The sequence below is a fragment of the Salvelinus namaycush genome, chromosome 39 (assembly GCF_016432855.1).
Source record: "Salvelinus namaycush isolate Seneca chromosome 39, SaNama_1.0, whole genome shotgun sequence".
Taxonomy (NCBI): Eukaryota; Metazoa; Chordata; class Actinopteri; order Salmoniformes; family Salmonidae; genus Salvelinus; species Salvelinus namaycush.
The window spans coordinates 8488593-8504157 of NC_052345.1; the positions used below are offsets into that span (position 1 = coordinate 8488593).

The 15565-nt window shown below is 44.0% G+C and overlaps 2 protein-coding genes across 4 annotated transcripts; both read right to left on the reverse strand.

The window, feature by feature from the left end:
* Positions 1-39: 39 nt before the first annotated feature.
* LOC120032510 (RING finger protein 122-like) lies at positions 40-6603 on the reverse strand. 3 transcript variants are annotated; one of them, XM_038978631.1, is made up of 7 exons: positions 6461-6603; positions 5456-5876; positions 3851-4010; positions 2988-3030; positions 2710-2751; positions 2364-2446; positions 40-1553 (listed from the first exon to the last, which is right to left on the reverse strand). In XM_038978631.1, the coding sequence occupies exons 3-7, from the start codon at positions 3952-3954 to the stop codon at positions 1433-1435; spliced, it is 393 nt and encodes a 130-aa protein (XP_038834559.1). In that variant the 5' UTR covers positions 3955-4010; positions 5456-5876; positions 6461-6603; the 3' UTR covers positions 40-1432. The 3 variants fall into 3 exon arrangements, with proteins under 3 accessions (XP_038834559.1, XP_038834560.1, XP_038834561.1); XM_038978632.1 differs by having other exon boundaries at positions 6450-6603; XM_038978633.1 differs by lacking the exon at positions 2710-2751.
* A 6327-nt stretch (positions 6604-12930) lies between these two features.
* LOC120032496 (calcium homeostasis modulator protein 1-like) lies at positions 12931-14210 on the reverse strand. The gene is made up of 2 exons (XM_038978601.1): positions 13659-14210; positions 12931-13458 (listed from the first exon to the last, which is right to left on the reverse strand). The coding sequence occupies exons 1-2, from the start codon at positions 14208-14210 to the stop codon at positions 12931-12933; spliced, it is 1080 nt and encodes a 359-aa protein (XP_038834529.1).
* Positions 14211-15565: the final 1355 nt, after the last annotated feature.

Here is a 15565-nt window from a genome sequence, read left to right on the forward strand (position 1 = left end):
ATATACCATCTACTACTCATTTACAGAAGATGCACCACAAAGAGGATACATATTTTATTTAAAAGCAACAAACGATACAAAATTACAAGATGGGGGGGTCACAACGTTACGTACATACATACAGGCAAGACTAGCTGTCTATCAGTCTTCGAGGTTATGGACCTGGTTTGTGTCCGAAATGGCACCCTATTCCCTATATAGTACACTACTTTTGACCAGGACCTGCATAGGGTTCTGTGTAAGGAATAGGGTGCCATTTCAGACACACTCCTGGATATATAGTTCTGTACATCAGAGAGCTGCTGTGATGTTGGTATTGGACTGGTTTTGTGATTCCAGCCTTTGGCCGCGTTCCAGACCAACTACTTTGCAGTCACTTGCCAGATCTCATTGGCTGCATTCCAGACCGACTACATTGCAGTCGCTTGCCGGATCTCCACGCCTGGATAAGTGTTTAACATGTCAGCTAACCGCATATGCTCAGTCGATGACGTGGCGCAGAACCATTTGTTGCTGTGTGCAGCATGACCAATGTAGTCGGCCTGGAACGTGACCAATGTTTTGACTCCCTCAGTATAGTGTTACCTAGGTTGGAGTTGGCAGTATTGGACATGTTCTGTGTGTGGCACATGGTATTGAATGGCATGTTTGTGCTGGCTTGTATTGTAACACCCCTGAGGTATGAGAGGTATCCATTTACATCAATCCTGATACTCGACCAATGACCTTCTCAGAATGCCTGACGTGTCGTTTTGTGATTGGCTGTTTCTGGCAGTGTTGTACCAGGCATCGTCCAATGACTGGGGGAGAACTCGGTATTCTAAAGTGGCTCCCGTTCCTATGTCACTTTCCTCTCATTCTCACCGGAGATACTATTAGTACACTGCTGACCTGCAAAATGAATATTCGGGTCAGGAGTGTCCGTGTAGCCTTCACTCATTCTCACTGATCTAAAGGGGAGGATAGACAGCAGCTTTATGAAGCTCCACTGCTAAGCTAGGAGGGCGCAATCCCAAACTGACCTGCTGCACCCGATCCCCTACCCTATCCTTCATTTCTTGCAGGAAGCCCCATTGGCATGCTAGTATGGCCAAATTCCAAACACCACATCCCTCAAGGTTAGAGTTATCATTTTGTTTTTAGGTTCCATTGCTAAACTAGTAGGGCCCGATCCTGAAACACTCTCTTGCGCCCTGCCCCTCGGTCATCGTTGACTTTCTTGACGATCTGAAAGGCCTGGACGGGTGTAATCAACATCCATATACAGTAGCCAAACCCCCAACCATATTGATTAATGCTCAGTCAAAGACTAACACCATGGAAGCCACTTTAAGAATACAATCGACTCTGTGTGATGTCCATAAAATGACCATCAATTCCGTGTAAATGTGTACAGGTGCGTATGGCGGTCGTGGTGGCCCCTGTGGGTCCTTCACACCTCCTCTGGGTCCTGGGGCCCCTCAGTTCCCTGTGTGGGGTCTGGGTGGAGCCTGAGGATGGGCTTATTACACATGGGGCACACGCTACGGATCTCCAGCCACTTCAGCAGGCACCTGGATGGGACACACAAAATAGACTGAGATTTCCTCAAAAGTGCATAACCTGGGGCCTCCCGGGTGGCGCAGTGGTCTAGGGCACTGCATCGCAGTGCTAGCTGCGCCACCAGAGTCTCTGGGTTCGCGCCCAGGCTCTGTCGCAGCCGGCCGCGACCGGGAGGTCCGTGGGCGACGCACAATTGGCCTAGCGTCGTCCGGGTTAGGGAGGGTTTGGCCGGTAGGGATATCCTTGTCTCATCTCGCTCCAGCGACTCCTGTGGCGGGCCGGGTGCAGTGCGCGCTAACCAAGGGTGCCAGGTGCACGGTGTTTCCTCCGACACATTGGTGCGGCTGGCTTCCGGGTTGGAGGCGCGCTGTGTTAAGAAGCAGTGCGGCTTGGTTGGGTTGTGCTTCGGAGGACGCATGGCTTTCGACCTTCGTCTCTCCCGAGCCCGTACGGGAGTTGTAGCGATGAGACAAGATAGTAATTACTAGCGATTGGATACCACGAAAATTGGGGAGAAAAGGGGATAAAATGGTTTTTTTTTAAATATATTTAAAAAAAAAGTGCATAACCTGTTCAAATATTATAGAGATAGCATCCTTCATTTATTCTGTCTGTCCTTCATTCCTTTTTCTTTTCCTTTCTTCCGTGAGCTAATCATTGATCTGACAAGGATGTTAACTTCAAGGAAGGGAGGCTGGAACCAGAAGGATTTATGATGTAATCATGTTAGTTTCAGCTGCCTGTTGAGTGTCATTATGACCACAGATGTGTTGACGTTTTGTAAGCTCTTGTCTATAAGGAGAGCCTGATGGTTAACTCACTTCTTGTGAAATGCGTGTGAACACGGACACACGGCTAGCTCATCTCTGGTCCGAAACTCTTCCAAACATACTGCACACGTTTGCTTTAAGGGCAAGAAGAAAAATGTGTGTTAGTGTGTGTTCACATTTACAAGAACAATGATTGAGTCAACCCGCCCTTAGCTCGAAGTTAAATACATCATCTGAGTTCAAACACAACACCAGGTTAAATCAAAGGCATAGCATCGCCGCGGGGGTTTCCCAAGTAGCTAACACGAGCCACACAGAAATGGTTCAGAAAATGTTACATTATTTTCCAAACAATCTGCATTGAAATAGAAACGTCACACAGAATAACACGACTTACTCCTAGAAGGCTCAGCTTCTTGCCTGCCCCTTTAAGAACCACCTATTGAGAACGAAAAATCAAAAAAGCAGTTTGTACATGTGTTAGAGTGAGCTATAACCTACTTGATACACACACCGGTATTGATACAAATCCAGGGTTGACGTAATGAAGGTTAACTATAAAGAGTAGTGGGCGTTGTGTTTCAAAACACGCTGACGACAACAGACATACTGTAGTAGTAGTTGAACCCGGGTCAGACCCCAGTGCTACATGTGCTGGTGTAGTGATAGGCCTACCTCATTGTAGCTGAACTGCTCCCTCGTCCCTTGCTGTTTCAACCTACAAAGAGACAAATACAAAATGGCCGTGTTTAAAGATGGAGTCCGGGAACTTCAGCACTTAAGTTGACAAATAAACTTTGATTTGATTTACAAATTTGAAACATATTGTGTGAATTGGAATTCATAACGTTTCTTATTTGGGGGGGCGATAACGTACACGAAATGGATGACGTAGTACACAATTTGGCACAATTATACAAAACCTCTGTAGCATCACTTTAAAATGTCTCATCAACGCAAAGGGTGGCTACTTTGAAGAATCTCACATATAAAATATATTTTGATTTGTTTAACACTTTTGGTTACTACATGATTCCATATGTGTTATTTCATAGTTTTGATGTCTTCACTATTATTCTACAATGTAGAAAATAGTCAAAATAAAGAAAAATCCTGGAATGAGTAGGTGTGTCCAAACTTTTGACTTGTACTGTATATAAATAATATCATAGGCCTATAATATGATAATACGTAATTAAATAAAGGCTCTTGAAGCATAATAAGCGAAGCCTCCATGTGGATAAGTCTACATGTTAATATCCTGATTGCAATGGCAACCAGCCAGCAACCATCTTTGTTTGGGTCCTTCCCCCTACGGTTTCCAATAGGTGGCACAGCCACAAAGTCAAAATTCACTATATTGTCAAAATTAACGAGCACAAAAATGAGCTTTTTGGTCTTAATTTAAGGTTAGGGTTAGACATAAGGTTAGCAGTGTGGTTAATGTTAGGGTTAGGTTTAAATTCAGATGTTAAATTGTAGAAATAGGCAGGGTTTATCACTTTGTGGCTGTTCCAGCTAGTGATGACCCTACATACCTGAAGAGGTAGCAGCAGAAGATGAGGCTGAGCATGAAGACGAACAGGCCGATGCCCAGCACTATCACGTAGACATTGAGTGGCAGGTGGTAAGTGGTATCCATCTTGCTAAGTCCACAGTACAGGTCTCAAAGTGCTGGAGACCTAAACCACAGGCATCCTGAGAAGAAGAACAATATTTGCACACAGCTTGTTGTCATGAAAGAGGTTGTCAAAACAATAGAGGGACTTGAACGAAAACATGTCACAGCTTACCTCACTTACCATATAATGAAAGTGTTATAAATACTAATATGTTTTCCCCTCTCAAGACAGAGGAGCCGGGGACATATTCCCACATGCAAATGGCTCACAGCTTCTTGTTTACACACCTTTTAAACAGGAGAGAGACACTAAAACACAGATTCTCTCGCTGATTCACTTCTCATGTAGGCGTTATAACTAGAGACATATTTATATATGGACTAATATATTTCAATATAAACATAGGGCTCTTGTTATAACTGCATTGCTTAATGTATGGTATTCCTCCCTTAGACAATACATCTCCATTATATCCTCCATGTAGGACACAAGAGCCACCGACATGTGTTTTACTATCTAGGGCTGCATGATAGAAAGCCTAGTAAGCCTTGTATTGACAATTCAAACGACAAGGTCAATATTTGGTGGGGAGGGAGGGGGAAGTGAATGCCTGGTATTTGGCTCCCATCCCACCCATACTGCTCTGTATTGCTCTGCTCTGACTGGAGCCGAGGCACGTAATTGGCAGTGAACTAAACCAACATGGAGTACGGTGGCTCCACTTCCGTCGGTACGCCATCTGTTCCACAGACTCCCCTTCACAGACTAGGTGGCTGGCCTGTGGGTTGTGTGTGTGTGTCATGGGTGGGGGTTGGTTGGGAGCTTTAGCTAGCCTTTTCATGAACAGACACACAACACTCTAGGGACTGAGGCACCATTTGGCAAGACAATGGTAACCAGGAAGCACCACTTCCACCCATATGCCCCATGTGTTCTGTTCTTGTGAATTTGCCTCACCACGGACGAGATGCCACCTTACCCCCCTCTCTTTGCCAGTCTGTTTTAACGGCCATGGCCGTGTCACTTAATTTGGAGTGATAGAAGGGGTACAGCTTGAGCACAGTGGGGGGTATGGGGTCATTAATTTGACATTGGGGTAAAGGGAGGGGGGAATGGGAGTAGGGGGGGTCTTAGAATTGAAACATGGTTACATAGACAGTTTATTTTCTCAGATGTAGAATGGACCATATGCAGAGACCGGCTAGGTATTGAATAGCTGAACAACCTCTAGTAGTACCGTTAGTTACAGTTACATGATGGTTGCTATGTAGCCTATATATAACTAACTAAACATGACCCTGGAAAATTGAATTAGTTTGAGTGCCGTTTCACCCTTTCGACAAAACCCAACTGAACCCACATTCAATTTCGTCATTTCTCAAGCATATCAATTACAGAAACCCTGTTAGCAGTCAGTAAAGAGTTCAAGGGAGAGGGGAGAGTTATAGTGGAACACACAGGCTGTGTAAGCTACGGACTGCATTACATTGACTTGGCAGAAGGTTGAGGAAAAACACTTACCGTTACACCATTGGAATGGTTGCATGAAATCTGACTCCCAGGACTGCAGCAGTAAATCCAGGCCCTGTCAGGAGAAGGCTGGACCTGTGTGAGGGCCAAACTACCAGGTTACCCCGACGCCCGGAAGCCCAAAATCAGTCTCTAAACTGGGGCTAAAAGAAGACAAACGAGTCGCTGGGGTGGTTTGAGGTTGTGGTGGATCGTCCAAAAGCAAAACCCTGAAGATGATCAGAATTCCGAGAAGAAGATTGTTAAGATTCTGGCTGTGCGGTTTTGTCCACTCAGCAATCCATGCGCGACATTCCCAAATCTGGATTAGCTCCCGAGGGTTAGGATTGGGAGATGTGGGATTGGGAGTGCTGCAGTCCTCGTGTGTGCTCCTTCTCCTCTCTCAACATTGACGATGACGTCCTTGTGATGACTGTCAGAGAGAGACGAAGAAATCAGTTTAGTCACATGGCTCTTACCTCATGTCAATGTCCACTGTTGAAGTGGTGAAATCTGCTCTCAACACTGAGCAAAACAACACACATTTCCTTTCCTCCCAATCAAAACAACTTGCATTCAGGAGAAAAACAGCCCCATAAATTGCAATAAACAACAACTGTCCAGTTCATCACAGTGACAGAAAACCATTCCAAACGACAGTCCCTGCTCTTATTCCAGTGTGGGGGCTATTAGTCCCTGCTTTGTCCCCCTCCAAATCCTTCTGAACAGAGGGATTTTCACAAGCCTTATCCCCTCTGTCTGCCCTCTCTTCTCCTCCTCTTCCTCTACTCCTTCAGTGCCCTGATCTACTAGGGGGGTAGAGCGTACTCTTCACAGCAGGAAAAACATGATTCCCCCAAAACACAAAGAACAGTCTTCTAGCTGGGATATTTTGCTAGTGTGTATGTATGTGTGTATGTGTGTATTTAGGAGGAAGTTCCTACTCTCCCTCTAACCATCTGCTGCTTCGATTGAGAAAAATGTTGAGACAAAGACAGTCTCCCACCTCCAGCTGACCTGGTCATGGTGGCCGGGTTCCCTCTCCGTCTCAATCCATAATGGTGGTCTAGAAATCTGCCTCGATCCTCCTCTGCTGCTTCTGCTATTGCTGCTGCTGCTGTTCCTATATTTCTGCCTCTGCCTCTCTCAATTCAATACAAGGGTCTCTCTCCTCTCTCTCTCTCTCTCTCTCTCTCTCTCTCTCATTGGTTTGTAAACAGAGCTCTGGCTGTTGGTCATGTGACCAGTCCTTTGCCTCGCAACTCTCGTTTCCCTCCTCCCCCTCCCTCTCCTTTGGACACTCCCCTTCTCCCTCCGTCCTCCAATCCCTGTCTCTCTCCCTCTCTCCCTGGGAGAGATGAAAACAGGCATAGGCAGGAGGGTAGGCAGAGGGGCTTAGACATAGACGAATGAGACGACTGGATACGGTGTGAGGGTTGTGAGTTTCTCCCTCTGTGTGTATTGGAGTCTTGCAGGAAACACAGGGAGGGCCCGGCCAGTGACATGTGCACTGCTGCTGTCCAGACAACCAAACAACAACCCAGTCTCATTAATTATGTGCTATATGTATGTTGCAACCCAGCAATGCAAAGCCAGGCAGGGTGAGGGGAAGGCCAGCAGCCATCCCTTTTAGTCAAAACAACAAAACTATCACTGGGCTACTAAACCAACATGGCTACCACAGCCAACGCATATAGGGGGATTGGGAAGCTAGCTCTGTCAGTCAAAGCCCTGATTATTTTCCAGTTTTGTTTCTCTTGATCTATAGTCTATATATAAACGTGTTGCTATCATGTTGGTAGAGAGACAGGAGCAGGGTTGGAGGGAGAGAGAGAGGGAAATACAGAGAAAGAGAGATCAAGAGAAAGCAGAAAGAAAGACAAATACTAGAGAGTGAAAGATGGCCAGAGACATCCATCCTTCCACCCCCACATGTCAGTCCTGCCAGGCCAGCAGGCCTCAAAGACAACAGCTGCAGGATTTGGGCTGTAGGGTAGGGAGCTAGGAAGGAGGATATATGCTTTCCTGGCGCCCTGGGCCATGTTCATTTGGCACCAAACGGAACTAAAACAGCCCTTATGGTGAAAAAACAGATGCATTTCACATGTGAGGTATTCCAAAAACACGTTTTCATGTTATCATGTGATCTTATGTGAAGTTAATGTGATAACATGTGACAACATGAAACTACACGTGAAAACGTGATAAAGTGCAGTGTTCCAAAAACACATTCATGTGTTTTTCTGTCATATTTTTTTTCTTCTAGAAAACCCTTTTTACATCAGCAGATGTCACAAAGTGATTATACAGAAACCCAGCTTAAAACCCCAAAGAGCAAGCAATGCAGATGTAGAAGCCCGGTGGCTAGGAAAAACTCACTAGAAAGGCAGGAACCTAGAGGGAAACCAGGCTCTGAGGGGTGACCAGTCCTCTTCTGGCTGTGCCAGATAGAGATTATAAGAGTACATGGCCATTATAGCCAGATTGTTCTTCAAGATGTTGTAAAAGGTTAATAGATGACCAGCATCGTCAAATAATATTCACAGTGGTTATAGAGGGTGCAACAGGTCAACATCTCAGGAGTAAATGTCAGTTGGCTTTTCATAGCTGAGCATTCAGAGGTCGAGATAGCAGGTGCAGTATAGAGAGAGAGAGGGTCAAAACAGCAGATCCGGGATAAGGTATCACGTCCGCTGAACAGGTCAGAGTTCCATAGCCTCAGGCAGAAAAGCAGAAACTGGATCAGCAACATGACCAGGTGGACTAGGGAGGGGACAGCCAGGAGTCCTCAGGCCAGGTAGTGCTGTGGCATGGTCTGGTCCTAGGGCTAAGGTCCTCCGGGAGGGGAGAGGAAGAGAGAGAGAGAGAGAGAGAGAGAGAGAGAGAGAGAGAGAGAGAGAGAGATGGGAGAATTCGAGGAAGCATACTTAAGATCACACAGGACACCAGATAAGACAGGAGATATACACCAGATAGGACAGACTGACCCTAGCTCCCCCGCACATCGGGGGACACTGTGGCCCTGTCTGACGATACCCTGCTCTCCCATAGCATACCAGGGAGGGAGTGACTCCCTGAACCTATCTAGTGAGAAACTGTTGTTTTCTTACTAATGAAAATGACCAGTGTGTGGGAGGATACCCTGTTCCCAGATCTGCTCTATAGCTAAGCCGCTATGGTCATACCAGTTGGCTATACAGCCCAAACTGATCTGGGACGAGCTGCTATGAGGAGGAAGTGGAGGCTTCCATGGGATCCGGGGGATTCATTACAATCTCATCATCCTATAATTATGACATCATCATTATCCAGAGCACAGCTGTATTGTCTGTCGGTCCAAGATAAATCTCTGCTCCCAGAACCAAATCAGCTACTCTGTTCAACGCTTCCACGAGAGTGTAGTACAAAACAAGATGAAGATGTTCAGTCGATATGGACATTTTTTATTTATAAGGACGCCCTAGGCTCCATTAACCTCCTGAAATCAAATTTCATTGGTCACATACACGTGTTTAGCAGATGTTATTGTGGGTGTAGCGAAATGCTTGTATCTGGTGTCCTGTGAATTAAAAATGAGCAGGGTGTTGACCATTCTTTTATACCTCAATGGTGCTGACTAGCAGCTTTGGGAGGTTAGATTTGGTATTTGTAGTTTTTCTACCCTCTAGTGGTATGCTATGGGAGAGCAGTGTTATGTCAAACCGTCAACAACTCACTGATATATGAGGATAAATGTAATCTATCGCCATGCATATGTAATTAAATAAATAAATGGCGTTTTACGAAATGTTATTTTAAAAGCTTTATGACAGATAAAGTGAAGTAAACATTGATTGCCAAAAGGCTACCTGTTTGATTAAAAAGCACTTTACCTGAAAGCTTGGGGATAGGATGAAACGAGAGAGAGATGCAAATTCTGACCTTGTTTCTATCCCATCATGTAAATTGTTATGGCTGTGTGTGTGTGTGTGTGTGTGTGTCCAGTTTACATGCAATGACTGAGTGAGATGGAATATCAGGTCATGAGGACACTTGTCATGGTTGAGAGAAGGCTTGGAATTCTGATAAGTCTTAATTGAGTCACAACTGTAAATACCATATGAAATGACATACAGTATGCTGATGTTTTAGTATCTGGCTTACAGTTGACAGATGTTCTTCAATTTGTGAATTCTGTTTGACAGAATTGTGACACTCAATCAATAAAAGTTCATTTTGAGTGTGTCAAAGAACACTCCAGAACAACAATCTAACACTATCGGTCAGCATTAGAGTATGAAAGGAAGTTTAAATCATTGATTGTTTGCAAAATGCCAATAATACAAGCAGTACTACTCATGGTAGCTTTCAAGCCAGCATTCAGGGTATTCTGATCTTTGTTTGGTATTCTACAAAGGGTTTAGCAAAGCAACAACAATGCTTTTAAGGAAGACAAAAGTTGATTCCACAAGCATGAGGCGCACCCAACAGCATAATTCTGACTCGAAGGCTCATTGGTTTTGGAATTACAATATCTTTGTCGTGGAACCTCTCAGAGCCAAGTTGATCACACCAATGCTGCATGCATACAGTTGAAGTCGGAAGTTTACATACACTTAGGTTGGAGTCATTAAAACTCGTTTTTCAACCACTCCACAAATTTCTTGTTAACAAACTATAGTTTTGGCAAGTCGGTTAGGACATCTACTTTGTGCATGCCTTTAAACAGCTTGGAAAATTCCAGAAAATGATGTCATAGCTTTAGAAGCTTCTGATAGGCTAATTGTCATAATTTGAGTCAATTGGAGGTGTACCTGTAGATGTATTTCAAGGCCTACCTTCAAACTCAATGCCTCTTTGCTTGACATCATGAGAAAATCAAAAGAAATCAGCCAAGTCCACAAGTCTGGTTCATCCTTGGGAGTAATTTCCAAACACCTGAAGGTACCACGTTCATCTGTACAAGCAATAGTACGCAAGTATAAACACCATGGGACCACACAGCCGTCAAACCGCTCAGGAAGGAGACGCATTCTGTCTCCTAGAGATGAACGTACTTTGGTGCGAAAAGTGCAAATCAATCCCAGAACAACAGCAAAGGACCTTGTGAAGATGCTGGAGTAAACAGGTACAAAAGTATCTATATCCACAGTAAAACGAGTCCTATATCGACATAACCTGAAAGCCCGGTCTGCAAGGAAGAAGCCACTGCTCCAAAACCGCCATCAAAAAGCCAGACCACGGTTTGCAACTGCACATGGGGACAAAGATTGTACTTTTTGGAGAAATGTCCTCTGGTCTGATGAAACAAAAATGTAACTGTTTGGTCATAATGACCATCGTTATGTTTGGAGGAAAAAGGGGGAGGCTTGCAAGCCGAAGAACACCATCCCAACCGTGAAGCACTGGGGTGGCAGCATCAGGAAACAGCAGAGGGAGCACCCCCCTATCCACATAGATGGGACAGTAGTGGAGAGGGTAGTAAGTTTTAAGTTCCTCTGCGTACACATCACGGACAAACTGAATTGGTCCACCCACACAGTCAGTGTGGTGAAGAAGGCGCAGCAGCGCCTCTTCAACCTCAGGGGGCTGAAGAAATTCGGCTTGTCACCAAAAGCACTCACAAACTTTTACAGATGCACAATCGAGAGCATTCTGTCGGGCTGTATCACCGCCTGGTACGGCAACTGCTCCGCCCACAACCGTAAGGCTCTCCAGAGGGTAGTGAGGTCTGCACAACGCATCACCGGGGGCAAACTACCTACCCTCCAGGACACCTTACACCACCCGATGTCACAGGAAGGCCATAAAGATCATCAAGGACAACAACCACCCGAGCCACTGCCTGTTCACCCCGCTATCATCCAGAAGGCGAGGTCAGTACAGGTGCATCAAACCAGGGACCGAGAGACTGAAAAACAGCTTCTATCTCAAGGCCATCAGACTGTTAAACTGCCACCACTAACATTGAGTGGCTGCTGCCAACATACTGACTCAACTCCAGACACTTTAATAATGTAAAAATTGATGAAAAATGTATCACTAGCCACTTTAAACAATGCCACTTCATATAATGTTTACATACCCTACATTACGATACCATCTACTGCATCTTGTCTATGCCGTTTTGTACCATCACTCATTCATATATTTTTATGTACATATTCTTCATTTTTCATTCCTTTACACTTGTGTGTATAAGGTAGTTGTTGTGAAATTGTTAGGGTAGATTACTCGTTGGTTATTACTGCATTGTCGGAACTAGAAGCACAAGCATTTCGCTACACTCGCATTAACATCTGCTAACCATGTGTATGTGACAAATAACATTTGATCTGATTTAATTTTCATCATGTTGTGGGGGTGCTTTGCTGCAGGAGGGACTGGTGCACTTCACAAAATAGATGGCATCATGAGGAGGAAAATGATGTGGATATATTGAAGCAACATCTCAAGACATCAGTCAGGAAGTTAAAACTTGGTCGCAAATGGGTCTCCCAAATGGACATTGATCTGAAGCATACTTCCAAAGTTGTGGCAAAATGGCTTAAGGACAACAAAGTCAAGGTATTGGAGTGGCCATCACAAAGCCCTGACCTCAATCCTATAGAAAATGTGTTGGCAGAACTGAAAAAGTGTGTGCGAGCAAGGAGGCAAAGTTAAACAATTTCAAGGCAATGCTACCAAATACTAATTGAGTGTATGTAAACTTCTGACCCACTGGGAATGTGATGAAATAAATAAAATCAGAAATAAATCATTCTCTCTACTATTATTCTGACATTTCACATTCTTAAAATAAAGTGGTGATCCTAACTGACCTAAGACAGGAAATTTTTACAAGGATTAAATGTCAGGAATTGTGAAAAACTTAGTTTAAATGTATTTGGCTAAGGTGTATGTAAACTTTTGACTTCTACTGTATTTCCTGGTAGGAAAACTAAATAAAATCTTACAAACTCATTTTTTGGGGGGGTTGATCTCAGAATTATGCTTTTTATGTAAGCTAGGATGAATAAAAAAGTCATGAATTTAGGCTACCACAGTAGCGTTAGGCTAAAGGAAACATTTCATCGAGATTCTACAAGGAGCCATTTGATGTTTGGTTTAATCGATAAAGAATTTTTCAAAAGTCTACACATAGCAATAATAACAACAAACAGACTGTACATCATCATGACATATCTGACACATTATGTACAAAAACTCAAGTAAGGTTCCCCCTTTGGGTACTCTAACAAAAAATACAGTTAACCATCCTGAAACCAAGGAACAACAAAAGTGCCAATGTGGGAGGGTTTGATGTTGGATGCCAGGAAACATTTCCAACTAAGCCCTCCATCAAAATATTCATTATTATAAATGATCACACCACACAAAGGACTTCAATTCTATCTATAAACCACAGTCTAAATCTTAAAGGACAATCAGTCTTGTCAGTCTAAATAGTCAATCAGTGCTTAATATCCATGCTACAGTGAATGGTGCTTTTTCCTCTTTTGAAATGTTCAAACTTTGCTGTAGTATGCCGCCCATTCCCTCTTGGGCAAATCGGGAGCGTGACCGTTAGCATATCCATTTGGCCCTCCACTGACTCCATGGACATCTCCATTTGGTATGAGCCCTTCATGGGATTCTCCATCCAGCTGTTCCTTCCTCAGTGCCAGAGGCGGCTTGCACGTGTGCCAATTCCACAGAACTTTATTCATATCGTCCTGGTCGCGGATCCCGAGAAGCTTGTCCTCGTCGCTCTTCTTCTTGTCATCATCATCGTCGTCGCTATCATCTTTGCTTGACCGGTGCTTGTGGAAGCTGCGCATGTCGCCGCTGATGCTCTCGAAGTACTGCTGGATGCAGACCTTGGCGAAGGTCTTGGCGTGCTCCTTGCACGTCTCGTCGAAGAGCTTGCGTTCGATGTCGACGTAGTGAGACCAGTATTTGGTCTTGAGGAAGGCAGCTTGGGTGAAGCAAGGCCGGATGGCTCGTATCATGAAGGCTGCTAAGGTCATCAGCAGCAGGAATACCCAGCCAAACGCCTACAGGGAAACACATGATAATACGTAAACAAAGACCTTGCTTTACCACTACAACAAACGTACTTTGAACCAATGGCCCGGTTCACACTTAGGTTGGACAACTGATGTACAATGGATTTAACACAACAGTTATTTTGAAAGAGATTGTCTGCACCTAAATGTGAACTAGGTGAATATGGAAACTACCAACGACAACTTACCTGGGATATACACTTGATATATCTCGATGCCGCTTCTCTCGATATCACCTCGGGCTGATTGAAGATATTCTTGCATGGAATCTTCGCTAACAATTTAACAATCTCCACTTCCGTCATTCCATCAATGAGGGTAGAATTCCCAAACTGATGAATGTCCAAGTTGACGCTGAACGCACACAGGAAGCTCTTCCCGTCCATAAGAGTCACAGATATCCACACCATGGGCGCGATCAAGGACCGCTGCGTGATCGAAACGAACATGTAACGAAGGATCGTCGGATCCTTCACCCTCTTCCCTGTCGGTCTTTTCCACTCCTCAGCTAACATTGAAACATTGTTATTCAACACGAACCCTAGTAGGAAGAACCATATAGGTGGGGTAACCAGTAGTCCAATCCCATAGGCGTAGTTGTACTCTGGGATACAAGGGCAGCTAAACTCGAAGGCTGAGTAGAGCTGGGCGCTAGCTAGGGCCATGATACCACAGATGCCGTTCATAAAGGACTCCTGGTTGGATTGGAGAAACTGGAACATCATACGGAACTTATCCATCTTGATTGGTCTGCTGGCGGTGCCTTTTTAAATGTACTGAGATCTGTAGAAAAAGATGGATCCAGTTGATGGAAATCAATTTGATAGTGGTGCCTCTGAAGTATTCAAATCTGTGGGAAAACACAGAGGCAGATGTTAGAATTCAACAACAACAAAAAATGTGACGGGGCCCAACATGTGAAAGGCACTCAGTCATTTGATGTTGGAGAAATCGTGCAGCCCCGTGTCTGTGTACATTTGCAACTCATAAAATGTAGACGAAGAAGTAAATGAAGATGTTGTTTACAAGCAGTACTGACTAAACAATTTAATCAATCTCCCACTGCTTTATAATGAAACATCAATGGTTTGAGTGTCTGAAGAGCTCACAAATCATTCAAGAAGGACTTATTTTTATTGACCGGTAAATCCATGTTCAGTTTCTTTCCAGCAAGCAATAAATTATTGAAAAAGACTGAAAAAGACTTAACAAAATAGACAGTGAGAAATTGATAATCTAAGTAACTGATAAAAAGGGCTACTTACGTCACAATAGGCCTTTCTCCTCTTCCAAGTATACAGGTGATGAAATAATCTCAAATGATGATAAGTCAACAAATGGACGATCACAAATATTTCTTCAACTTCTCTTGATACACTCCAGCTTTGCCAAACCTCTTGGTATACCAACTCTCCTCTTTCTAGTATGCAGTCTTTGATTAAATCAAGTTCAAGTTCATTGAGCTCAAATGATGATAAGGCTGAAAATGTATGGCAAATAGTTCTCCAGGTACTTTTGGAATATTGTTGATTCTGATGCTCACTCAACCCTTCAAGAACAGTCTATGGGGATGTAGAATGGTAGAAAGCAAAGGCAAGGTCACGTCATCTGTCATCAGCTAGGCCCCTCCCTGTGAAGGCACCTGCACTCCTTTCTCTGTTGTACTGATGTAACAGGTTTCCCATCTCCCCCTCGCCATTGTCCCAAGAGCAAACATGTTACAGGCCCTAGAAAACACTTGGGCTACGGCTACTGCTTTGCAGACGTGAGTCTGCCATAAGACACTAATGACTCATGACTTTCAAGAAGAGGTGAGAACCACCTCAAACTAGAGCAACTAATATTTATTGTATTTTTATTCTACTATATGTCGGTCTGTGAAATGCATTTTTTTGGTCTACCTTTATATGCCTATATTCATATAAAGAAGAGGTTTGATATGTCTATTTGCAGTTGTCTGGACAGGATGAGGTGGTTTTCTGTCTCTAACCAGAATGACACAGCTGAAATTCCCACAGATGAGATGCAAAAATAGTTTCAGCCCATTCAAATGATCTGGGTTATTCTCTCTGAAATATTTGTTCACAGATTAATG

Coding starts and splice junctions, on each gene's coding strand:
- LOC120032510 (XM_038978631.1), bottom strand. CDS start 3,954: ATGGATACCACTTACCACCTGCCACTCAATGTCTACGTGATAGTGCTG. Junction 3,031..3,850: donor TTCTGCTGCTACCTCTTCAG/GTATGTAGGGTC, acceptor GTCTCTTTGTAG/GTTGAAACAGCAAGGGACGA. Junction 2,752..2,987: donor AGCAGTTCAGCTACAATGAG/GTAGGCCTATCA, acceptor CGTTCTCAATAG/GTGGTTCTTAAAGGGGCAGG.
- LOC120032496 (XM_038978601.1), bottom strand. CDS start 14,210: ATGGATAAGTTCCGTATGATGTTCCAGTTTCTCCAATCCAACCAGGAG. Junction 13,459..13,658: donor ATATCAAGTGTATATCCCAG/GTAAGTTGTCGT, acceptor GTTTCCCTGTAG/GCGTTTGGCTGGGTATTCCT.